This window comes from Falco peregrinus, chromosome 3, assembly GCF_023634155.1.
Source record: "Falco peregrinus isolate bFalPer1 chromosome 3, bFalPer1.pri, whole genome shotgun sequence".
In the NCBI taxonomy this organism is placed as follows: Eukaryota; Metazoa; Chordata; class Aves; order Falconiformes; family Falconidae; genus Falco; species Falco peregrinus.
In genome coordinates, this window is record NC_073723.1 from 110,460,537 (window position 1) to 110,487,019 (window position 26,483).

The following is a 26,483-nucleotide window of genomic DNA, read 5'->3' on the forward strand; positions in this document are numbered from 1 at the left end:
GAGAAGGTTATTTTTTTCAGTTCTTTCTTCCAAAGACATAATTCTGATGCCTGTGGGAAAACGACTGTGAAAATTTAAATTAATGTAAAATATAAAAGTAACTGTGAAGAATGACCTAAAAGAGCTTTTCTGTGTGGAAAAATATCGCTCCTTGGTATGTTACAGGAATAGAAGCCAGTGCCGCGAGTATCTCTGTTCTAGGCTTTAAGAATACACAAGTTTCAAAGAAAATTTCATGTTTTAGGGAGAGAAATTTCTCAGCTAGGTTCCTTTTGGGCTTCTGTTTGAAGCCTTGACAGACAGAGTAAGTTCTAGCAAAAATGAATTAGGATGGAAGAGGCACATGATCGGAGGTCCTGGACAAATTCATTCATCAAAGGTCTCTGCAACTAATTACATGAGTAACATGTAGGTCGTGTATTTAAGGTCTGAGTTTGCAACAAATAGGTCTTTTTTTTTTCTTTTTAGTTTATTGTTTTTATACATAGTTTGTCTAGATTTTACAAAAATCACGTAACACAAAGGTATGGAAGAGCACCATCTTCAGCAGCCGAGGACAGCTTTTTCACTTCCATGTTTTATTTGCTCAGTCATCCTGTTTGGGTTTCCACACGGATTACACATCGCAGTTTTCCAATACGTGGATTTTGGCGGAGGACGGCTGGTTTAGGAAGAGGTCTGTGGTCTGACGCTACCATGCGGTGACTCTGAGCTGCCTCGGTGGTTTCCCTGAAGTCGTAGTACGCCGTGCATGTAGTGGGAAGACAAATCATTTGAGATACGGGCAACCCACAGATAAAACCACTATTTTTAGTTAGATAAAGATGAAAAAAAAAACAACGGAGTTATCCTTTCCATGCTTTTCCACATGCATTATCAGGACCTCAATTGCACATTCCTGGGCTCTTTTTTTTTTTTTTTTTCCCCCTGAGAACTATGTGCTGCTTGCTGAAAAATGGAATGGAAAATCATGTGGCTTGCACTACGAGCCCCCAAAATCTCCCCAAAATAAAGTCAGAGGAACACATATTTCTGTAGGGCAGAGACAGGAGGTGAAGAAGAGGCAAAGTGTGATTTGTCAGATGAAATTTAAGTTTGTCTGAGAACTTTGTGATGCTCAAAGTTCCCAACAAAACTTTGGTAGAACCTCTTTCTCAATGAAATCATATTGGTATTAGAAAAAAAACACCTAACCTCATCATACATCATCTTAATTTATTTGATGTAGTAGATCATACAAATACTGATATTTGGTAGGTTGTTGATGTTGGTTTTGGGGTTTTTGTTGTGTGTGTTTGTTTTTTTTAATAAATAAATCCGGCAGTAGGATTATTTTAAAGCAAATCACAGAAATAACTGTTTCAGTGAACTGATCCTGTAATTTCATCCCCTCATCAATAATGGAGAATGCCATATCACAAGAGCTACGTTTGGACATAAAGATTTAGGGTTTGTCCTGTAAGCAGCTTCTTGTGTGGCATTTCCTAATTCTTTATATTGCAAGAAATTAAGGCAGTTACTCGTACATCTGCTATAAGATCCCCAACCTGTGGAATCTGGAAAGGGGAATAAGAATAAAATTTTGTTTCTGTTGTAAAATATTTCAAAGAAATACATTCAGAGAAGCTTTTTTTGACTTGGAGTTTGAGGGAAAGATGTTGAATTCTAACAAAGGGAATTGCACCAAAGGTGACTTTAAATGTCACAGGCCATGGTGTGTGCCCGCGCCCAAAGCGACGGGGGCCGATTTCTATTGTAAATGAAATTATTATGGGCGATTGCTCAGAAGCAGATGTACTCTTCAAATTCAGCACAAGGCATGAGTTGAGAATCAGATAAGAAGAATAGCTATGTTAACGTACATCCAGTTCTTGCACAAATAACCTTTTTTTGGCAGATTATGGTGGAGGCTCATAGCTGCCTCGCTAACACACTGTGATCTCAAGGGCCGAAGCTTGGACCAAAAATACTTTGGGGTAGATTTTTATCAGCTAAGGAACAACATTGACTCCTGAGTGCGAGCTGATGGGAAGCGGGTGTTGATGTGATGCACCTGTTTGGACAGGAGTGCTCCGAAGTTGGGCAGCTGGAGCCTTGAGCGGAGTTTCTGCAGCACGGCTGGATCCAGCACTGGTTTAAATTGTCTGTGTTAATTGCAGCCTCACTGTGTCTCTTCGGAGCAGATACCACCTCGTGTCAGGTTGCCCGACTCGGTGCCAGCTGGTGGTAGAGAAGGTAATGAGGAAGTGAGGTGCTGAAGAACCTACTCGCCCCAGATTTTCAGTGACTAAGGCTTGGCTCCGTCGTTGACTTCTTTGGGTGTTCGTTTGGTTCCTTCTCTGCAGCGGGATGCTTGTTGGTGGCCCCCTGCTGATTTCACACCCAGCAGAGGTGCTGTGATTCGCCTTTGTGTCCTTTAAAGGGATCTTCCTACAACGAAGAGAATCCTGCAGAAAAGAGATTAGGGAGGATTAGCTGCTCCAGCCACCCTGTGCTTGAGGGAAGGATCTGGGTCAGGAGGCCGACTCGTCCCCCTGCCTGGCCACGGTGGAGGCTGCACGGTGTGCAAGAGGGGTGCTCAGTTCCTGGGGTACTGGTAACACTGCTTTGAAGCTGTTCGGACCAGTCCAAGCAAATAAATTGAATGCTGGAAGGAAAGAGGTTCTGTCCAGGTCTGAACCCTTTTATTTTGGGGGGAGGGGGCTTTGTTTAGGGCAAGAGCAGTTCTTAATGATAAACAAATTAATGATAAACTGTTATCGTATCATGGCCAGGGCATTCCCCATAATCAAGGGGTGTCTGTGGCATGTCCCGTCCATTCTGGTGTAACCTGAATGTTTCATGGACATAACTATGTGTCTGAAATTATGCTTGGAGGGGGGAAGAGTAACCCAAAGCTTGTGAAAGATGCTAAAACCAAAAAGATGTAAGCTCAAAAGGAAAAGAAAGAATTCCAGCCTGAGTGTTTATTTCATGTTTCATTCATTATTTCCTTTAAAACACAGGATTAAGGTTTCTGGAAAACTAAAGGTTAGCCTATTGCTACTCAGTTAAGGCAAAAAGAAACTGATGCTCTAGCAAATTGGTATGTAATTTTGTGTGCTCATTTTTAGGGGAATAATTTAATCTATAGATTTAAGAAGGGTATTTGCTTCCATCATAATCTCAGACCAAGTGTATGTTCTACAGCATCCCATTTAATAAACAGAAAGCCACACCCCAGACACTGTGGGGGCAGGCATCCCAGAACAGAAATGATGAGCTCGTATAGTCTCTCCCTGGTTGGCTTTTTAAAAAATTACTGAACAGAGACATGAGTTCAGCAAGCTTGTGTTTGTCTTCCTTGATCACCTGTTAACATTCAAATCTGTATCTTACATTTCAGTTTATTTGTAAATAATTTGTTGTTGGAGCTAAGAGGAAGGTGTAGAAATACCTACGTAGGTGGAACTGGCAAGAAAGGCACTCTGCTTTTGCTGGTGCTGGAAGGAAAACTGATCTTTCTTCTTTTTTTTTCCCCATTTTTTTTTTCTTTTGGTGTGTTTTTTTCTTTGTTTTTTCAGTGTGTCCACTAAGCTAGACTTGGCTAATCTTAGGAAGTCCTACCAGGTCAGTGGTAGACTCCCAACAGATACTGTCCAAGTGTGTTGTTGCCAAGGTATCAAGCCAGTATGATTTTATGGTTGTTCTGTTGCATTAATTGGGCTTTCAAGCAAATTTTAATAGGTCCAGACCTGTGTCCGTAGTGGATTTGCTACTTGCCTCCTGCATTGCACAAGGGAATCTCACGGACCATCAGCTGCACAGCTTTCCTTTCAGTTTGGCTTCCAGATTTCATACCCAATTCAGAACAGCATTCCTTGCAGTCTTTAATTAACCTCCAGCCTGGGTTGTTTGCATGTTTTAATTTGTGAAGGGGACTGTTGGATGCTGATGCTAATCTAGGGTGTTATTCCTGCTGCCGTCCCCCTTGTCAAACGTTTGCATGGACTTGGGTGCTGGTGGAGATCAGAGGGGTTTGTGTGTGCACTTGTAAGTGTAGGGAGATGAAAGCTGGTGGTGTTTGAAGTACCACAGCTATTGCAGAATAACTTCTTTTTCTCCCCAAGAAGCAACATTCAAGGAGACATCTTGGTGATGAGTACGCATGCAACCTACTGATAGGGCTGTACATGGGAATGATTTCCTTGTATTTTGTGTTGCTTTTGCTTCCTTCCCCCCACCCCCCTCCTTAACTGCACTTTTTGATACCCATCATTGTATGTAGTCACTTCTAAGCACCAACTACTGCGTGATTGACATGACAAGTCTTTCAGGGTTGTCTTAGGAGTCATGTAAGAGGCTTTGATTTTCTCGGGGAATGGGACGCAGAAAGTTTTATGATGCTGTCTCTTCACGCTGGTTTCAGTTCAGCCAGCTGAGGCGGTGTGTGCACACCTGCCAGCCTAGATCAGCCAAAAAAAAAAAAAAAAAAAAAAAATTATTCCCCCTGAGGAAGGGACAGGAAGGATCCAGCTGGGGACAGAGGATGAGGTTCTCTGACTTGACCCACCCTTTTCTCTGATGAGCACAAGGATGCTGTAAATCTTCCCGCAGCGAACGATTCTGGACCATTTCCAAGCCTCAAGAAATTGCATGTTATGATTCTCATTGCCGGTGCAGCTGGTTTAGCGGTTTAGGTAATGCAATGACAGGCACTGATAGTTGGAATGCAATAAAATGACTTGGAAAAATGCATTTAGTCGTGAACTCTGTGACTTTTGCTCTCATACTTTGGTCTCTTGGAGCATGGTGCTGATACTCCGTTAAAAGATCAAGAGGCAGGAATCTCCTTCTGCCTGGAATTTACCAGTGCTGGGGAAATACATATGCACGCACATCTACCTACGCAGTGGCAAGGTCCCCTTTTAAACATGGTCTGTGTTGGTTTTTTAAGTGCCTATAGCCAGGTGCTGCTTTTCAGCCAACAAAATACAGATTTGAGAAAAGGTCAGTGGGAAGCGACTGCTGAACTTCTATAAGCTTTAACCAAATCGTGAAAATGTAGTTGTATTGAATTGTTGGCGGGTGTCACCCAACAGTGATGTGATTATTTTTTTTTCCCCCCCCTTTGATTCTCCTTTTTTTTTTTTTACCATAGCAACTATATAAAGTGTATTTAAAACACTTCCATTTGGAGATAGTATAGTGGAGCAAGTATATGTGCCGTGAATAGGTTTTACAACATTTTGCTTCATGTGTTTAGATATTTATTTTTTTTCTAAGCTGAGAAAGGAGATAAGTGTATGCAAGAATTGCTTTGGTATTTCATTCTTTGCTTATGGCATGCCTTTCAGATAACAGGGCTTCTGTGCAGTCCTTTTTTTGCTTTTTGGAGGGGAGTATGCAGATTTTCCCTTTGTGTTTTTGGTCTCTGGTAACGTGTATCCCTTTGCGAAATCACAGTATCATTTGGTGTGGCTTGTAAACAGAAAGATTGCAAGATCCCAATATGAAGTCAAAGCGATATTGCAAAGCAAGACCACGGCAGTAAAGCTCATCCAGGTCCTACGTATTTCTACCGGTGACTCCAGCTGGGTGCTCTTATTTTTTGATCCTTCTCCATCTTCTTGAGTCATACAAACAGTTAACTAGCTTGTACAGCGTTTCACTTAGATATTATTATATATATATGTATATAAAGATGCTGCTAGCTGCTTTCTTAAAAAGATTACGGTATCTATACAGATTGGATTACTAATACTATGTTTTACTAACAGTTTATCTCCACACAGGTAACACAAGTAGCAAGACAACCGGGTCCTCCTGCCCCATCCCCTTACACTGCACATGAAATAAATAAGGGACACCCAAATCTTGCTGCAACGCCACCGGGACATGCATCGTCCCCTGGGCTTTCACAGGTAAGACCTGGCACTGGAGCAGAGTGTTCCCAGCCTCCCTCTTTTCCTCTTGTCTGATTCTCAGCTTTGCTGCTCAAAACCGACATAGCTGTCTTGTCTGTGACCCATGTAGAAAACTTCATTAGTGAATATCTATCTGGCTCGAACCTTGCAGTGGCTTATAGGTAGCGCTCAGGTTTATTTAGGCATCAGTTCATTGTCAATTCTGTAACAGAAACTAAAAGCAACTTGAAAAATGGTAGGAAATGCTCATTGATGAGGAATGTGCTTCAGTGGTGGGTTAGGCTGCTGTGGGGCATGGTCTGACTTCCACTTTAAATGCTGTAAAAGTGCCTGATGTTCTCAGTTAGGAATTTTCTACTTCAGATGTTTTGTACAGGATGCTGTAATTCTGTAATTCTTCTAGGGAGTGGGACAGTAAAATGAATTACAAAAATGAATGCTAATAAAAAAAATGAAACAAAGGACTGATTGCAAAAGAAGTACAGGAGAAGAGATAAATAGGAGTTACAAGAATGGAGAAATAGCTTTTAGTAAGATGTGGAATGAATTGGTCTTTTTGTAGTCTTTATTAGATGAATATTCTACAGGGTTGATGTGAGAGTGGAGAAGCTTATCTTAAGGAAGGGTCAAAAGAGACAGGTTATGAGGTTTAGAAAGAGGGGAGATAAAAGGTGCAGGGTGGGGAAAGTGGAATATGTAAAACATTGAGGTTTGAAGTAGAGGAGAGCCTTGCGTTTCGTTTGCTCCTGTTCAGTTTGTGCTTGTTCATATCAATGGTACAAAGTAGGAAGATGCGAGTAGGTTGGCTTCGTGCTGAGCAAGGTGTGAAGTGGGGAGGCAAGGTGACAACTGAGGATGGGCTGGGGACGGCTGCGAGGCGGCGGGGAGAGCCTTGAGCGTGTTGCAGAGCTGGGAGAAGGCAAGCTTTCTAGTCCTCCTGCCGGCCTCTTTAATGTGGATGAAATATTAAACTGCAGCTGACCTTTTAGACGAGGAGATGCGTGAATAACAAATAAGGTCGTGTAAGGAGCACTTCACCTTAATATTACACATTTCTAGGTAAAACTTGGGGGGAAAACTGGGAACTTGTGGTCATGTTGAAAATGTGCAAACGCTCATCCTTTACGGAGTGGGAAATTAGAGGCTGAAGTATCTATTAAGTAGCTTGCAGGCAGCAGGCAGCAGTGTCAGAGCCATTTCTTGCACTCTTGCTGCATGGCTGTTGGAAATAAAGTCTCTGGTTTGAAGACTGAGCCTCACATAACAGAGGGAGGACGTAGCAGGGTTGCAGAGCAAACCCTAAAATGTTGTCTGGCTTGTGTCGTATATCAAGAAATTTAATTCCTGGTAAACCTCGTCAACAGACGGTAGCTAATCATGTGGCAGATAAGAGGGGAAGAAAGAGAAACTTCTAGTCAACCTCTTTAAAAAAAAAAATATTCTAATCAAGATTTTTTTTCTTCCCTTAATATTTTCCTGTTGAGTCAGTGCATACGTAGAGAGCAGGCTCTGTGCCAAATCACCACTCCAGCCAGCGGGGAAAACGCTTGTTTCCTGTTCTGCTGGCTCTTATCGTCTTGGAAATGAGTGGCGGATTGTGTCACTCTGGTGCTGCTAGCAGGAGCGGTTTGACCTTAGGTCCTCCATGTCAGCTGAGGATCCTCGAGGGCTCTAGGAAGATATTTGTCCTCTGACTCTATGGGGCTGGCCCTTGTGTGCTTAGTGAGAGGAAGAAAAAGCGAGATCCAAGGTTATATGCCTGGCGAAGCGTCCGTCATTGAGTGCTTTTGGGACTGCAGAGGAGTGAGGTCTGGGGAGCTTTCCCCGAGTGACTCCTTCAAAGCTGGGATTCGGTAGCAAAGCAGCAGAAATAGTGGTTTCAGTTCGTTCACAGCACGCACTTGCCTCTGACCAGGTATCTTTGTGTTGTGGCATCCCATCAGTTGACTCTCTCACTTGCAGCTGGAGGTGATGATGCAGAATCAAAAGGGAAGTGCCTACGCTTGGGACACTTCCACCAGTAAGGCTTAAAAGGGGTCCAAGACTTTTGATGTAAGCAGTTACAGGATGTGGTGTCCCCAGAGAAAGTTTTCTGTACCCCTGAACTATTAGAGGTTTGGGTAAACTTAAGTGTTTTGGGCTTTTTTAATACTAGAATTCTGAGTATTCTTATGTATGTCTCACGTCAACCCCTGTCAGGTGTTGAGTTTCAGTATTATATTATGGTAAGAAATTCCCCAGCTGAGTGTGGAGTGTTGGATGAAATTATTACCTTTTCATTGCATCTCTCATTTGTCCTCTGTGAGTTTCGTTGAATGCCCTCGTTGTGTATTAAGAAACGAGGTGAGTGGAAGTTTCCAATTTCCAGACGGCTCGCAGCTTTGTGAACATCTATCATGATTTCATTTATTTGCTTTCTTTTAGGTGAACAATCAAAATCCTTTAAAGCTCTCATCACTTGAAAGTTTTTTCCGTGCTGAAATTGTTCTTTCTCTGATTCTTGCATCCCTTAAATCCTGCTGTTTCCCTTTTGAGATGAAGGGACCTGAGCTGACATGGTGTTCTGATGAATGGGTTATTACTGATTCCTTTAACAGCAATGTAACACTTCACAAACTATTCTGTATCTTGACAACCTACGCTTTGTTGGTGATTGAATGAAGGTTGTCTTTGCATTTGTCCAGTTGTGTCTAATGGGTTGTGTTTGTGCGTGGCGAGGGGGGTGTGTGTTCTGGCTTAGAGAGCGTAGTTAAAAAAGTAAGGAAGAGACCTCTTCGTTTGAAACAGAATCTGATTAAGGGGTTGATTTCTCCACCAGAACCGTGACTTACTGAATACTCATCAAACTGAGTCTTTCCAAGATAAGACTGCTGTTTAGGCAGCAGTGATTGAAAATATTTATGTATGTTTTGGGGCTTTGGGTATCACTTAGGTCTAAAAATAATGTTGCTAGTGGTAGAATATGTGTTACTTGCTCGTGCAATCACAAATTACTGAGTGCTAACTCTTGGTCCAGCGCTCAGCAGAGAGGTCAGTCCCTTGCTCATTCCTAGCAGGCATCTCAGCATCGCTCCTCTTGGAGCTCACAGTCGCTTACCGGTTTCTTCTAGTGGGGATCTTGCAGAAACCGTGTTGCGAAGGAGAATGGAGGGTTAATAAGTGCTGTGGTTCTGCAAATGGTCCCCTCTCTGTCCTGGCAGCTCTAAAGTTGCCTGTTCCAGTAAGTCTGGGTGATGGGTGATTAGGTAATACCTTAACATGCTGGTAAGTGATAAAAGGAACTACTGTCCCTTACAAAAGCTGTGGGCACTGGGACCTGGAGCACTTCGTAGAGCCCTGCAAACTTCTGTGGGACAAGAGGACAGCATCATGTTGAGTCATCTGTAAGAGAGGCTTTGGGAACCGCCGATCAGGAGGTGTGTGGGATATTGCATGTCTCCTGTGGGAAGGAAAGTCAGGTGCAAATGTATGTGGTACCTTTGTAGCTGGCTTTCCTTTAACTTTATTTAAATAAACAGAAACAAATGGTCATGCGGTGCTGTGGTTTGGTGTCTTTCTTCTACCTTTTCCATCTGACATAGCCAAACCAAGAGCAAGGCTTGCTGTTTGACTTCCTCCAAAGTCTTTCAGAATGACCAGCCGCTGGCACTTTAAAAAAACCAATTCTGAAGGGCAGCAGCAAAATGGGAAGAGCTTGGCAGTGATGTGAAATGGTCCCACACCCCCGTCGCTGCAGCAAGAGACAGTGTTTCTGCTTCCCAAATTCCAGGGCCTTGAAATCATACTGCTGCTCTCAGGAATGTGTTGAACTCCGCTGGCGTTGGGGAATGCAGAGCACATGTTGCTGCAGTGATGTTATGGCCAGATGTGGCCCCGTGTACATAAAATTCCATATTTCTGCTGTTCCTTGCATGGAAGAGCCCCTGGTACCAACTGGGAGAGGAGGGGTGCATCTCCTTTGCCTCCTGTCTTGGCTTGCAGGCTTCAGAAGTAGCTTGTTTGAGAAAATTCGCTTTCTCAGCATACAGAGGGAAGCAGAAATCATTGAAAAGGAGCAGAGAAGTTTCTCCTTGAATGTAGCTACTGGATCAAGTTATCCTGAGATCAGACAGGGCATGGATTTACAGTGTGCCAGGCACCGCAGGGTAACTGCTTGCCTGAGCACACCCATCCCATGATGGATGTGAGATAGCCCAGTGCAAGTAGTGCAGGCAAAGAGCGTTCACACAGGCAGTTAACACAAAGCAGCTGAAACGCTGTAAATCTGCCCCCCACTCCGGCTTTATGTTGCAGTAATTTATGGTGTGGCCGTGTTAAGACAGGAATAACAAGAAAGTGGAGCTCTTCCAAAGCAACCAGACTGGGGTTTGGAAGGAGGCAGCAGGAAAATGCTTCCCTCTGTCCAGTAAGTGATGAAAAGAGGAGGAGAGGGCTCCTCCAGTTGTACCGTGAGCAGGAGGCAGCATCCGAAGCTTAGGATATCAGGAGAAGACCATTTCATCCCTCCTGGTGACCTAGGAGTGTTTTGAAGGATCCCAAGGAACAAGTGCAGTGGGTTCTGGCGCGTGAGCTGAAGCAACACAAGAGGGGGGAATGGTTTGGAAAAGACTCTTGGCTTTCTCCGCCTCAGCTTTAAAACTGCGGGCTGTGATGTGCATGCTGAGGGATTCTTTTAGCCTGGGACCACAGTATGTAAAACACCGACCAACCACGCTTGGAACAAATTGCCAGGAATTTCCTCTGTAATCAGGGAAATGTTTAGTTCTCGTTAAGAACATGCTGTGCACTGAGCAGATCGGCGCTTCGTGCCCATGGCTACCTCTCAGGCTAAAATGATGAAGTACCCAGTGAGCAGAGGACCCTGTGGCATCTATTGAGACCTGACTCCGAAGCTGTTTTAGTTACTGACAGCCGTGTTTAATACCCTTACCGTTTCTACCAACGTTGAGATACATCTGCAGAAAACAAAAGTGCAAGAGAACTGACTTCCCAGCATCTTGGTGTACAGAGATCTTGACTTCTAGGTGGCTGATTTAAATCCAAAACAGATTGTACTAGCTGAAACTTGTTACCATCTGGTTCTTTGCCTTAAGTGAAAAGAGTTTTGTGGTCTCATTCTGGTCCTCAAAAAATGTCACCATTGCTAAATTAGCGTTTGTAATAGCAGTGAGGCATTCCTTGGTACCTTAAGGTCTGGGAATCTGTGCCAGGAAGCGTGTCTGTGTGCCATCTGTGGCATGTTTATAGGCAATCCCCAAGCCCCCCCTTTATTATCTTGGATCCTTTCTCCAGGAGCTGGAATCCTGTTAGAACCGTGCTGTTTATTCAATACTTCCCTCTCATCATTTGTAGCCCAATTTTACATTTTAGATGTTTTTAATAAAGTGACATTTACTAACGGATTGGAAGGGAAGGAGGAATGTAATTGCATCGTAACTTTGCCCGTTTGTGCCCTGTAGTAAGTTGGGTGCCCTGGGATGTGGTTGAGTGTTAACGGTGGCTGCTCACCCCTCGTGCTGGTGGCAGCTGCCTTCTGTGCCTTGTTACCGGTGAGCGACACGTTACGCTCCTCTTCCCCCAAGTGCAGCTATTCCCCGTTAATCGAGTCCGCGTATACTTTGCTCAGAAGTAATCTGCGTGAAGTCAGGTAGTAAACTTCCACGGCCCCTGGAGCACAAGGGGCTCCCTAATTTTATTTTTATTTTGTTCAGACACCCTGCCATTTCTGCCTTTTGAGAGCATCTTTTGTAGACACCTTGGTTGGAGTCAGTTCTCTAAGCTTTGCAGGGAACTCGTCACCCAGAGAGTTTTTCCATCCAGGAACCTCCTTGTTCTATGTCAGGTGCCGTTAGAGCGGATTTCATGCCGATTAAAACCCGTGGAATCCTGTAACGTGTCGAGCAGGTACGGTTGTCAGTCAAGGTATTAATTATCAATCATCTTCGTGGCCACGCTGATGTGGACACAGAATGAAAGATTCAATTCTCCATGCGTTAAGTGAAGAAATCGGGGCTGGACCAGCCCAGGGAGGAGTTTGCATGTGCGTGCTGCCCCTCCGAGCGGTGGATTTCAGCTTCTTGGGTCTTCTGGCCATACCAGATAATGAGGATAAAAAGAATTTAAGCAACTAAACTCCTGATAGTGCTTTGTGGGCAAGAAACCTGCCTTCTGGACACGTGTTAATGTTTTCGGGTTTTTTTTTTTTCTGAGCAGTCAAGAATTTGACCTCTCGTGCTTTTCTTCTGTGTGCTTCCATACGTCCAGGTTAGGCTTCTTTGCAACCCCTATTTTTAATGCAGCTCACTAATTCGGAGCTTGCAGGAATATATGGCTGCAGGTGGAGATTTGAAAATGCGAGTTATTTAATGGCTGATAAATCCAGGAGAAGTGTAATCTTCTTTGGGCCTTTGTGTTAAAGACCTTCTGGAAGTGCAGCTGAACTCTCTGTTTTGTAATAGGATTAGTAGGTTTTTGATTGGGTTAATAACGCTGGGAATATTTGCTCATATAACGTATTTCATTATTTTTGATTCATTGCTGTGCCTTTTTACCTCATTAGTTTAAATCTGAGCAAATCTGCACTGGAAGTGGAAAGCATGTCTGTGTCTCAGCACCTGCTACCAGGGTCGTTTGTGGAGGGGTGCCCAACCTGATGGGGGTCTGCTAATTTGGGGAGAGCAGCTGGGTGTAAGAAGTGCAGGAAGGGAGATCTGGGATAGTGGGGAAGGCATAATGTGCCTTCAGATGCTGATTAATGCTGTTAACTTTAGTAATTATTTAACCTTGGAAACAGTTAAAGGCACAACGTAGGTGGGATGAATGAATTCGGTTTAATATTTGTGCATTTCAGAAGGGCTAGAAGCAGCCTTTAATTCTTCCTTTTTCTAACAGGGAAAGGAAAGAAAGGAAAATCCGTTACAATTTTATCATGTACGTGTGCAAAGGGAAGATTGCAGCACAAATACTGAGTCTGGCCGGGACTAGGTCTGCTTGCAGACCTGCTCCCTCGCTGCTGCTCCTGCGTTTTGCAGTGGATTGCTGCTTTGAGAGGTGTGTTTAATACTTCTCTGTGTGGTCTTGTTGCCCTGAGGGGGAAGATACATATTTTTTTTCTACTGCTGCTTGAGCTTTTTCTTTCAGAAGGGACCCTGGCCTGGTTCAGAGTCTGTCCTGGGCTGTCCACCTTGGTGTAAACTGAGTTATTTTGAATAAAAAAGCTCTCACAGTAGGTGTGTTGGCCATCCGGCGCGTCCTGGGTGCATGATCTAGCGGGAGAGTTTTCATTTGGTTTGTGATACAATTGTGAATCAAAAGCAGCTTTAAAATTGCCAGTAACTTTCTTTTTTTAGGGGGTGGGGTGTGAAATAGTGTTTTTAATAGAAAATCAAACTCTTCTGTTAACTGTCTTAAAATTCTGCAAATCCCTTTCTTCAGGACTTTTCCGTGCATGTTTTCTTTTCTCACAGTCATGTGGACTGTGCTTTATTTTGATGTTTTTCAGACTTTACCACTTGTCGAACCACATTTTTCTTCATAATGCAAGAAGACAAAATAATGTGAGGCAACTTGCCATTTTCTTATGTTTAATAATTTCTATTCTGGTATTCCTTCTGCAATAATACCTTCTGTTCTGTGCGACTTAATGGATGTTTTCTTGCATGCTCCAGAAAATACATAGTTTTTAAACAAACACAATGTGTTGCAGAAGGCAATATGTCCCAATAAATGCCAAAGTCAGCAAAAAAAGTCAGAGCTTTACACGGTCTGTATTTTATAACCATAGAGGGCATAAAATATCCCTGCAACTAGATCAAACTGGGGAGAAAGAGACACTGAATTACTGGAGTGTGCTGTTAGCTGTTGTGCCAGGCTGGGGGACTGAAGAATAAGCTCTGGAGCCATTTTTTTTTAATATTTATATATATATAAGGAGCACAAGAGGATGTGATGGCTACGGAGCGGTAATTCCACTTCTGGCTCCTTGTGGCCTGGAAGGGCTGTGCCCGTGTTCTCCATAGACCCCTCCTTACGGTGCCGTTAGAAACCGGTGATTTATTTAGTTGCTTTAAACGGTCTGAATTAGCACAAAGCTGTATGCAGTGGTATTTCTGGGCTTCAGTGTAACGGAGTAAAATGGAAATGGAATGTTTTATTTGATTGCTGCCATGGTGTCATAAAAAGGTTGAGGTTGAATGAGAGATGGAGATCATCTCGCTGGAGCGCCTGCTCAAAGCTGGGTCGGAGCAGGTTACTCTGGACCATGTCCACTTGGGTTTTGAGTATCTCCAGGGATGGAAACATCCTTAGAGAGAGATGGAAGGTGACAAATTATGGAGCTTTTTTGTCTTGGAGGAAAGTAGGATAAAAGCTGCAAACATGTGGTTTGACATCAGCATGGTGTAGGGGTCTCAGCTGACTGCAGGTTGTGTTCCTGAGCACAAGTATTCATCCTCAAAGTTCATGTTCTGGTTAAAATGGGACAAAATGGTACAGGACAAGCGAAAGGCATGTTGTAAATGGAAGGGTGTCCCCGCTAAGATTCACAGATCCGCTTCCAGCAGCGGAGATGTTGTATTTCTGCCCCCAGCACACATAGACTTGCACATACATTCTTTATTTTTGAGTACCCTTATTATGGGAAATACTAATTCACTTAATTATGTAATGGTCATTACCAGACCACCCCCAGGCTGTGGGCCATGTGCTGCAGTCAAGGTGGGGACTGTAATTTCAGTCTCTGTGAGGAGCCAAGTTAAATCCATGCTAGTATTTACAGATATTATGAAATAATAATCTACTGTGACATTATCCTTGCTCTCGTGCCTTTGTTAACAACAGTTTTGAATCTAGGCACATTCCATGTTGATAGATGAAGTAACAAAAGTGTCTTTGGGAGGGGGACAGCGGCTAGCAGGACATCTGTGCACCTTGAGGTCTCAAAATTACACTTGTTTAAATATTTCACTCTGCATCTTTAGCTGACCCACATCACTGCAGTCTAAAATTTGGTAGGGGCTTACCGGCTTGAGTGTCTTACCTTTTTTTAAAAAGCAAAAAGATGATTGTTTCCTCCCCAAAGCTTTGTGTTCTGTTTACCTTTGCACTAAGGGACAGTTGCATCCCACAGTATAGCTGCTGGTAAAATAATTGCAATTATTATGTTAAAAACGTAAGGTACGCCTGAACTGGGGAGGTGGCGCCTCAAGAGAGGGACACTTTCTATCTTTTCCTTTTCACCCTCTTCCTTTGTAGCATCCCTGCAAGAATAGTAACGACAGTGTCTTAAGCAGGAAGGAAGGGAGTGCGTATCTGGTGTCTGTGTTGTCCTTTGCACAAACTCTCTTTGTCCGAGGAGGAGGAAACCACGTTTCCTTTGCTGCCTTCCCTCAGTGACAATCTGATTATTCATGTTAAAGTAGGAAAAATGCCTGTAGCTCTGCAGTTAATACGTGGGATTCTCTTTCCTGGCTCAGCTTGCTGCTTTTGCCCCTTCAATGCATGAATGTTAAATCATACGAAGCCCTAAAAAAAGTGGTTAAAAATCTAGCAGGGGAGGTAATGACACAGCTGATGCACCCAGAGACAAACTGCTGCAGAAGAAAAGGATAACAGTGGTTGAGCCACATTTGTGGGAGAAGTAATTCCTCTTGGGTCAGGGTATTTGTATCCATTTAAAGGCTGAGTTTACAAACATGGGGAATGCTGAAGGTTGGGCTTGTGGAAAAAGGGGGGAGCAGAAACCAGTATGCTTGCAAGGAGGGGGACCAGTGAGGATGCCGACTGCTGCAAGCAGTGCAGGCTCTTCTCTGCTTGTTCTTCTTGTCTGTGGTTTGGTGACTCCCTAAAGTCAGGCACGACACCTGGAGCTAACAATCATCTGGCATTTTGAGGAAACAGCTTTTGAAAAAAAAAACATATTTAAATAACTGCACCAAGCAGTCACAGTCCTTGCTTGCTCTTTGCTTCCATCCAAATCCAAACCTCGAAGCTTCCTAGTAAATCCAACATGCAAAGATTTTGTACCAGTTGTCACAAGTTGGTCCCGTCCCAGCCCCTTCCTTCATCAGGAGCTGGGTAATTGCGCTGTAATTGTGTTAAATTCTGTTTTTAAGTGGAAACCCTTAATCTGTACAACCTGTTCAGTGTCAGAGAAGAGCTCTGGCATCATTGATTTTAATGGGGATTTGAATATTCCAAGTAATATATACCAATATGTGCAGAAAAACAGTGTTTTGAAGTTACTGATGCATCTTACAGGGTAGCAGCACTGGCTTATAGAGAGTCAGCAAAGTACAACTGCTGTGTATTTTTTATTTTACGGGGCTGCTGTTGATGAGGACAAGCTGATTTCAGTGATGTTAGATAATATGCAAATGAGCTGCTTAAAAAAAAATATTGAAATTCTTGATGTGATGTGTACCAAAACCATGCATATTTGAACACGTAGCTGTGAATGAGGACTTCTATTTAACCAGAATAATCTGGTAGCATGTTTGATGATACGCAGTTGAAGTATCATTGTGAATAACGAAAGCCAAACTGTGAGCATTTAGAGGGAAATTGTCCTTGTTTATTGGTTCAGTCATCACTGTGCTATTTTTAAAGCTGTAAAGCAGGGATAGCTCACAGGAGTAGTGTGAGAATATGCTTTTTTGCATTATTTGAGAAGGTACTGTGTAAAAAGAAGTCTGAAATGAATAAATTTAATAATCCAGGTTTCTCCGTCATCGTTTGTAATATTTGCAGATGAGCTGGTTCTATATATTACAGATACTACAGGTTTTTTCCTACCATACTCAAATTATTCACGTTATACAAGCCAGACAGCAGCTTCAAAGTCTGCCGTGACCCTGTTCTGCTGACTGCAGGGCACACCGGGAGGGAAAAAAAAAAATGATGATACGTTTGAATTACCTAGTTACCAAAATAGTAATAAAAATCAAGTATGTTCCAAAGAAATATGCAGGAGCTGAGTAATGTCACGCTTGTGTTCAGATGCAGGAACTAACCTGAGCTGGTTGCAGCAGGGGTTTCCAGGTGTTCTGGTGACATTGGTCCGTGTCCAAGGGAATGCTTCTCGATGTGTCAAGCACGGTTCACTCCTGCAGGGTTTCTGTGCGCTGCTTTGGCACTTATTTCTCTTTCCCCGCAGGTCCTTATTGCTTGTACATGCAGCTGTTTGGAGGGCTGCTGAAATGATGTAGGTGGTGTAGTTTTGTTAGGCGTTTGTCACCAAGGTGGGTGTTTCTAGCTTGGCAACATAACCCTGAGCAAAAGTAAGACTAAGGGGGGCAGAGGGAGACTGAGAAGGGCTCATGTGGCTGGTTTGGCTTCTCATGGTGTTGATCTGTGAGTGCAGCTGGATTAAAAGATCTAATTCTTTGCTATCTGAGCTCTTCCCACACGTTGTTAACTCTGTGGTGAAGTGGCTGAATCCTGGGCAACTCCAGAGATGCCACCGTTGGGAGCCCAGTTAATGTAGTTAAAAAAGGATTTTATTTTGTCCGTTGCCAACATACTAATTTTAGGTCAAAGCTGCTTCACCTCCAGTTCAGTCATCTCTGCTGCAGCCCCTGGGAGGCTGGTAAGGGGGACAGTGAGAGCAGGAACCTCTTCATCCCTTTCACTTGATGCTACCGTTGTTCATAAGTCAGCACCCAGATGGAAAAATGAGCCTTTCATTAGCGCTGTGGCTTCTAGGCTGTAGCAGTAGGAGATTCTGGGCTGTTCCCAGATGCTCTGGCTGTAGCTGTTATCTCTGCCTTGCAATAATACTGCTTTTCATAATCTGAAAAAAAAATACAACCTTGCTGCAACATTCAATCTGGAAGTTTCAAACCTTTTTGCAGTCTCCTGAAGCCAGCAACACTGCTGAAAGAGCACAGGAGCAAACAGTTGCGTTTGGGGGGAAGACGGGAGAGCTGCCTCTGCTGACACCGTGCGTTTGTGCTGATACACACCTGTCTGAAAACTGGGGCCGTTCAGAAACCAAAGCTTGAGGAAAAAGAAGGGCTCTGGTTTTGTAGGAGGCAAATCTGAAGCAATCTGAAGAACTGCTGTTCTAGCATGTGCTTGCCTGCAGACTAGTTTATTAGGTCAAAATGAAGATACAGGTTTTAAAAAAAAAAAAAATAATCAGAGGATTAAAATTTAAGAACTGAACGCTGAGAGATTTCTGCTTATTGGGTACTCCGCGGTTGCAGTTGTTTCGTAGGACAGTGATTTGATTTCAGGGAGGGCAGAGCAAATCCAACTCAACAGATAAATGATGATTCAGAATTAAAGCTGCGTCCTTGCTGGCACCATCTTTCCTCGCTTGTGAACCAAGTGATGGTTTATGCTGCTGCGGGGGGGATTTCTACACCTGCATCTGAAGCCAAACTCCTCCTGTGCAGGCCAGTGACCCAGGGGGAAAATTCCTGAGAGGCTCCAAGAGCAGCCTCGAGGGTTGGTGCATCAGCACAGCCTGTCCTGCACTCCCTGTTGTGGTTTTCCTCGAGGAAAACAGTTCAGCAGCTGGAAGGAAAACTGAGTCCGTTTTTTAAAAATGGGGATAGAAAGGAAACATCTGTGCAGTGATCTTGCCGGTGACTCTTGTGGTGCTGTCTCCTATACCTTGCTCCAGGGGCAGCTGCATTCTGTGTCAGGGAGCTTGTGTAAATAAGAATTTATAAATTTAGGGTTGGGGATCCCTTAGTATACATGACGGTGTTACTCTAAGTGCCCATCGGGTTTGGTTTTAATCAATATTTAGCATTTAACTGGGTCAGTGAATGTTTTGGTCAAAGACCACTGTCGTGCAGGAACACCTGTACATCCAGAGGAATGTGTGTGGTTTTGCTTGGAGGCCTTTTGGAGGGAGGGAGAGATCTTGCAACAGTATTATCCCATTTCCAGCTGAAGAATATTTTTGCTCTTTTCTCTCTCAACGTAAAATAGTAAAAAAAAAAATCTTTGTGACAGTAGACATGGTGGCACTTCCAGTAAGCTTTTAGCTGGGTACTCTCTGTCAGCGCAGTGATCTGAATGCTCAAATGAGATATAAACCACTACAGCAAAGTATCATGTTTTTTTTATTCACGTGTGAGCATCACATTGCTTTCTGTTGTGGCCACACACACACAAAAAAAAATGCCATTTAGGGTCGCTCCAGGATAGCTAACGGCTGCCTGTGGCCCCAGCATGCTTCCTATTGTTATAAAACGTTTTGCTTACGCCGTCATGTTCCTCCCAAAGAGATTAAAGCTTTTTGCTGGCATTCAGCAGAGTTTCAGCTCACCCTGGACCGGAGCGCGATTGCTGCGTTGGTGTTACTGGGAAGAAACTGGGAGTCCGAAGGTTTTCTCAGCCAAGGTCACAGCGATAGCGATAGTAATAGAGCAGCAGGCTCCTGAGTCACGGTCATGTGTTGGAACTACAAGACCATTTCTCCTCCTCGTATGTAACCAGTAAATATAGACCCAGCTGAACTTCCTAAGTCAAGAGAGGATTCAAGAAACGACAACAGGACTTAACCCCTTCCCACGTTCAACCCAACCGTGCTGCTGAAGGCAGAAAGCTCACCAAGCAACACCTTTCTGCCTGGGGATTTAAAGAGTTTTGTTCCAAAAAAAAAAAAAAAAAATAAATTTCCACCGGCTGCGGGAGGCAGAGAGCTGCGTGACTCAGCTTTTTCTGACCCTGATGTGTGTACTTTGCCTGTTTATTCCCAGTACAGTCAGTACCGAGGGAGTCATGTTACGCAGCAGGCTCAGTGTTTATTAACCAGCTTGGGAACTGATCTAAGAATAACTTTTTTCATTTGTTTTGTTGGTAGTGTTTTTGTTGGGTTTTTTTTGCTTAGCACAGTCAGCAGCCCAAGGTGAATACTGCATGGAAAATGGATAGAAAGGGTTTTCCCCAGCAAGTTGTGGGAATACATAAACACACAACTATTATCGCCTTCCCCCCCGTGAACAGCCCCATCTGAAATATAAAATCACTAAGATGAAAGCTTTAAGGGAAGCAAATTGCTCTGCCTCAAAAGTGGAGCAGCTCAGCAGCCATCCGTTCTCTTCCACCTCAGGGTGCTGCAATTATTTGAACTTTAGGGATTTCAATGCCAGAATTTAGATGCTTCTGAACCAATTTTTTTATACAGAACGGTATTTGCTTCCCTGCCTTCCCCTCCACTGTAGTTTATTTTGGGGATTTGGGGAGCATTTCCTCACTGGTCTCTTCATTTGCTCACTTCATCCTCTGCACTTCAGCAGCAGTGTATAAAAGCCACGTTTCCAGCATGACTGCATGTGATTATATTACTTTGTGTACCTATTTAGCTGCTTGGCACAGAAACAAGTCCTTTTGACAGATGAATAGATGCAATACTTTTCATCAGCTGACTTGTCTGAAAAGCAGTGGAGCGCTGTGATTATTCCGTTGGATGTTTTGATAGTTTATTCAGGCTACTTAGATGTGAACTTAGTACCTGCAGAACTTCATAAAGCACTTTCTTCCTCCCTTTCCCGCCCCCCCCCCCCCCCTTGTGGATTTGACACAAATAGCAGCGAAGGCACACCTCCATCTGGTTGGAAGCCCGCCGAGCAGAAGCATTTGTTGTGTAATAGTTGTCAAAGATGTTTGTTTAGGTGATGCTTGTTGCCTTCGGTGGGATTTGGGTAGCGCTCGCTCCTCAAGGCTGCAGTTGTGAACCTCGCACCCCGAGCAGACAGCACTGGCTGTCCAAAATCGCCTTGTTTTGACGGCAGCTTCATAGCAGAAACCCTTCAGTGGCTGCTATTTAAGCTTTCCTATGCTTTTTTCTTCCTTTACAACATAATGCTATGCTTATTCTGCTAGGGCTTAAATGCTGCAACAAATTTAACGCTAGATAGTGTCGTCTTGCGTTTGCCTCTCAGCCCTGCTAGTGTCAGAAATGACATCTGTTGTCAATGAGGTGGCTGTCTTTGGCAGTGTGTTTAAAAATGCCTGCTTTACAGTCATTCTGCTCAAACTCACGGGTTTTTTAGGCTTGGTGATAGCTGCAGTTTCTTTCTTTCAAATTGCCTTTTGCTTGGGTGATTAAAAGCCAACTAAGGCTGTTTTGGAGGTGAGGACCTTGGGGGTAGCATGGAATCTGTTTTAGGTCTGTCTTTTAGATCTGATTTAGGCTCTGTTCTGTTGTGCGCAAGTTAAACCTGAAGAAAACATGTTTTCACGAGCCTGGAGGAGGGGGAAAACAGTCGGTATTTTCTTTTCTCTTTGCTGAGATGCTGAGGGAGCAGCAGTTCAAACCATTTGGGATAAGGGCTCTTCCCTTGAGATGCGGAGCAGGGAGGCACAAGGAGCTGGTGGTCAGCTGGTTCGTTTACTGCCAGTGTTCAAAATATTTCCCGACGCAGTCACCTACCCAGCGTGCTCACTGCGGCTGGCAGGCTGGTGTAGTGTCCGGACCCTTTGCAGGGTGCATGGATTGACGCAGAAAGCTGCTGATCCGCTGAGGGGAGAGGCCGTAATCTCACGTTGGGCAGAGATCCCAGGCGCAGAAAGTCACCAGCGAGCTCCTACAAACACAGGACAGCTTCTCGAGGTGGGGGACAAAAAGATCCCAGAGTTTCCCTTGTCTCGTTTGCACTCGATTACTCCGCGATCACTCGATGCTGTGGTGTCGGTACTGCTGTGAGATATGGTACATACTGTTTATTATACAGCATTGACACGAGCAGCTCAAGCAGAATCACACTTGTCAAATAAAAGGGGAAAATATTTGACGCTGCATCTGACATCTCAAAAAATTAGAAGGCTTCTTGCAAATTAGTTGCGAACACGAATTTGAGGTTTTGCCAGTGGTAAGAAGGGAGGGAAGTGCTGGCTGGAGAGGATTCGACCAAATGAGCTCCTGGCGAGGAGGGGCAGTGGAAAAACCTGCCCAGCTTACCTGCCAGAGGTTGCTGCTTCCATAGCAGGAGCAGATTAAAGCATTTAATTGCTCTTGAACCAGCGTCTTTGTTGCTGTGGTGATATCAACTACTACAGAAAGATGTTCTTCAGCTAAATATTCCACCAAGGGTGCTCCGTTGTCCTAAATCACACCAAAGATCTAGTGATAGGCTTGGAGACAGACATTTTTATCTTTTCTCTGATCCAAAAAGCAACGTGAGGATCGGGTAGAAAATAACAGAATGCCCTGCTAGCTGTCCTTAAGTGTCTGTGTATTCACGTTTAAGTTTTACTCTTTAATGATCAGTGTAAGTATTGTCCCGAAGCATAGGAATAGGAGGTATTGCAGCAGTAGGTGTTTGGGACGGGACTATTTTTGGACTATGCTCAGTCCTTTCCCCTCCGCCACATTTTATTTTGCCTTTTTTTTTTTTTCTTTTTTCTGAGACTGGAAAATTCCTCAGACGGATTGTTTCTAAAACTATATTTTCATTTACCTTGTATTACATTTTGATCAGCAGGAGATTAAGCAGAGATTTTATGTCTAGGGATGAAAAAGAAGAAAAAAAGAGTAACACAGGCTCCAGCTGTCTCGTAGACACTCTGCGGGGCACAGGACACTGGTCAGTGTGTGCTGGGGCACTGGGTGGTGGATGTCTTTCAACAACGAGATGTACTGGGTGCTCTTCCAAAACAAGATACATTTTTGCTGCAAAAGCATCCTACGTTTGCTCACATTGAAAGGGCTGAAGAGGCTGAGCTGTGGGTGAGGTCTGTGACTGCTGTAGGACTCAGCCTGGGAGGCGAGAAGTAAGCACATGCTTTACCCAGTGGCATACTATTATGGTAGCTTTATTTTGTTAGAAAAACTCTTCTTAAATTGCTTTCTTTTCCTTTAAAAACATACATCCTTCACCTTGTAGGGACTGGTTGATTTTTCCCTTGAAAGCCAGAACGTGCCTGATTATACTTGGCACAGTTTGCTAATTCAGACCTGGAAGTTTTTGCAGGCTTCAGGACTGAATTTCTTTCTAGAAGCAGCACGCTTTATGTTGTTTCTACACCACTCCTTGAGCTATTTGCCTAAACCAGCTTCAGGCTTTATGCTCGATCACCTCTCTTGACAGCTGAAGTTTTATCAGGTTTTTTTTCTTTCTTTCTTCAGTACAAATAGGTAAAACTTACTTTTATTGTTTAAAAACTTAATTGTTCAAATAAAATATATAGCACAGTTCAAATCAAAGACACCCCGAAACGTGCCTGCAGGCTGGTGCCGTGAAACCTGTTCTCCCAACACCACATTACGGGTGAAATGGGTCCCTTTGTTCCTTAGACCTGCTCTAGGATTTTAATGCAAGGGCCATGAAATTCAAAGACGAGAAGGCATTCTTCAGCGAGGCTTGCGGCATGAATATATCATCATTCTGTGTACAGAGAGGGATTGCGATGTTTTTAAGCGTATCCTCTCCTGTAATCTCTTCCATGAACCCAAAGAGAAGTCCCAGAGGAGACCCAAGACCTTATGAGCACCTTGATTCATTGAGTAAATCTGATAGTACGTAGCCAGGAGGTTAGCGGGGACCGTGGGTGCCATTAGCAGTGCCAGTATCCAGAGGTGGCACCACAAGGATGTAGACAGTGAAGGGGGAAGAGCTGAGGAGCTGGAAAAGTGACTTGTGATGGAGCTGTGCAGGAGCTACAGGGCAGTGCATAGAGTTTGGGCTAATGCCTCTTGAAAGTGAAGGCTGGTGCAAGCTAGTGGCTGGTTTCTGTGCCATTACAATAATAAACTATTATTTTTTAAAAAAAGTAAGTTATAGGGGGTTTTTGTTTCTTAAAAAAGGGAAAAAGGTGCTCTGTAAAGTTATTTCTAAATGTTTTGTTAAAACGTGATCGTAACTCTACAGCTCAAGTTTATTGTTACTTTGGGCGTATAACATGAGGGAGAGCATCTGGTGGTATAAATTGTTATAGCCCATGGAAATCAGTGGAACTATGAAAAATTCACCCAACCCGTGGTCTGCCTGACATCTGTGACAACTTTGGGCCATTTCATTGTGTTGCAGACGCTTTAAAGCAGCAGTGGCTTGTATTAAAGGCATTTGAGCTTGTTTCTTGCCGTTTGTCTTATTTTGGAGGATTTATCGGCGATACCTACAGTTCCAGCTTTCCTTGGAAACAGGTTCAGAGGAAACTTTTGGGAAGGAGGTGGTTGGCCAACACGGGTTGTGACACGGTGTTCCACTGATGTGCCTCTTCGTTATGTTTTCCACTGCGGCACTTGAGCTTAGGGTAGCGTCAATAATTAGGGTAGCGTTGATAATTAATTAGGGTAGTGTTGATATTGGTTGGGTCCTTGATGGAGAAGGCTTCCTCCATTGCAGTCACCTATATTGTCTTTATTTCAATGTTCATCAGCAGTCCGTCTGATAACGTGTTCAGTTCCTATCTCTTGGGATGAATCATTTGATACACTCATTTTTTTATTGATTTTTCTTGTTCCCTGGCAGGCTCCTTACCCCTCAGGACAGAATGCAGCTCCAACCACGTTGGTGTACCCTCAAGCCCCTCAGACAATGAACACCCAGCCTCAGACCCGCTCGCCGGTAAGGGAGCCCATATGGCCATTACCTGATGTTCTTTCTTCCTCGTTTGTGTGTTTCACCGTTTGTATGTGTGTGTCTCTAGCACTCAGCCGGTTCTCTGGAAAGCGTGTTTTACTGAACTGGAGGCACATTCCAAATGGCAAATCTTGATTGAATTTTTCAGACACTGTCCTGGTAGGATAATTTTCCTTTTAAAGTGGCTTATCAGAAAAGAAGCGATGGAGGGATTTTCATCTACGTTCAAGTAACACAATTTATTTTTAGCATAGTTGCTTTCAGGTTCATTTTATTTTAGACTTTAGATTCATTGCCAGAACGTTTCTCTTTTCTTCGGTTTTTTTTTTCTTCTTTTTTCTTTTTTTTCCCTCTTTAAGGAAATATTTCATAAAGTGATAGACCAAAGATGAGTAAACAAAAGCAATTCTCTGCAGCAGCACTCAGTCTCCAGTGGCTTCTGGGCATTACTTCGAGTCAGCGCCACTGAATCAGTTCTAACCATTTACTGCCTGGCACCCTGTGGGTGCTGATGCATTTAACCTAGAGCTTCTGTGTACCCACATCTTTTTGTGGTAAGCCCCTTTTTCATCCAACTTTAGGTTTGATTGTCCTCCGTATTTTTTTTTTTCCCTTTGGTATGTATTATAATACCGCTGTGCTATCGTAGGACTTTGGTTCCCCAAACCAGGCTCTTTTGGGGGGAATTTCTGCTCGTAGCGCAGTTCCACGTGATGCTAGGAGACCCTCCTGGGGCATCAGGTGCTTAGCCCAGCTTCTGGAGGCAGGGTAGCTTACCATCGCCATGTCTCGGGTGTCAGTTAGCCAAGGGAGCAGCAAGCCCTGCGCTTCTTGCCGATCCACATCTGCGTCCTAACGCTTTCAGGTTGCCCGTAAAACCACTGCACCCTTCCAAGCACTCTTCTCTTTTTAGAATAAGATAAACGCTGCTGAAGCGTGGCAACTGAAGGCCTCCGAGACGGAAGTCTTCTGTTTGTCCACTTCACACACACGTGTGTGTGTGTGTGTGTATATATATATATATATCTATATCTATATATATATATATCTATCTCTACAGGGCAAGCGTCCTCCCCATGTGCAGCCGTACTGATGCACTTGCCCCACTTCTGGAGGTTTCTCCTCCAGGGTATTTGCAGAAGGGTTAGTTCCAAGGCCCGTTAAGCTCTGTGTCGATGAACGAGCCAATTAACACCAGTTTTGATGAAGTTTCTGTGATGTGGACAGCTGCGAATTTGTAACCGGATCCCCCCCACCTCCTTAGTCCCCCGTTCTGATCAGTAATGAAGGATACTGATGGTAAAAACCCCTTTTTTTCTCAGTAAGTATAATCATCTTCTTTACCTTTAATTGTTGAAAAGCGCAAATAAGTTTATATGGTTAGAACTGGAGCAAAAACCTGACTGAAGAGCTGCATCTCTAAACCAGTTTTTTTGACAGCCCAGCAGAACAGTGCCAATACATTGCACAGACAACTGGAAGAGGAGGAAGGTTTTGGAACAGAGTCCGGTTTACAGGTCCCTGGCTGGAAGAGGCTGGATAAAATACTGCATTGTAAGCAATATAACAAACTGTACTCCTTCTTGCAGGCAATTGTGCCGATGGCACTGTTTTTATTTCTTCCTTTCTTTCTTTCTTTATTATTTATTTTTTACCACATCTTTTTTGTTGGCTGATCTACAGAAATGCACTGATTTTGCTTCTTTGCTAAAAGCATGAGCTACTGTGGCAGTTTCTGCCAGGTTAAGTGGCAAAGCAAGGTCCAAAGTTGAATTGCAGCTGGGAGGGTCTGACCTGGCGTAGGACAGAGACCAGGGCGACTTTGGGTTTGTCGCTCAGGAGATAACGTCTTCAGGAAATTTGGCTGGAAAAGTGTGACAAATTGTAGGGTTTTGGCCCCGTTATTGAGGAGGTATGGAGGAGGAATTTGTCTGCGGTTGTCGGCCATTTTTATATTTTTATTGGTTTTTTTTCAACTCTCCTGTCTGCAGATTTTGCCATCCGCTCTGCTAGCCACCATTTCCACCCCCATTACTAA

At 43.8% G+C, this 26,483-nt stretch overlaps 1 protein-coding gene across 30 annotated transcripts in view; it reads left to right on the top strand.

Annotated features, from left to right (window-relative positions):
* Nucleotides 1–26,483, top strand: part of EIF4G3 (eukaryotic translation initiation factor 4 gamma 3) — a 147,422-nt gene that overhangs the window by 44,822 nt on the left and 76,117 nt on the right. For 10 of the 30 annotated variants that reach the window (XM_055798921.1, XM_055798901.1, XM_055798903.1 and 7 more), the window contains 3 exons: nt 5,760–5,903; nt 24,335–24,430; nt 25,886–25,999. In XM_055798921.1, the coding sequence (XP_055654896.1) occupies nt 24,401–24,430; nt 25,886–25,999 (144 nt within the window). In that variant the 5' untranslated portion in view covers nt 5,760–5,903; nt 24,335–24,400. The remainder of the gene's footprint in view (nt 1–5,759; nt 5,904–24,334; nt 24,431–25,885; nt 26,000–26,483) is intronic. The other 20 variants (XR_008746304.1, XM_055798917.1, XM_055798920.1 and 17 more) reach the window with 4 other exon arrangements.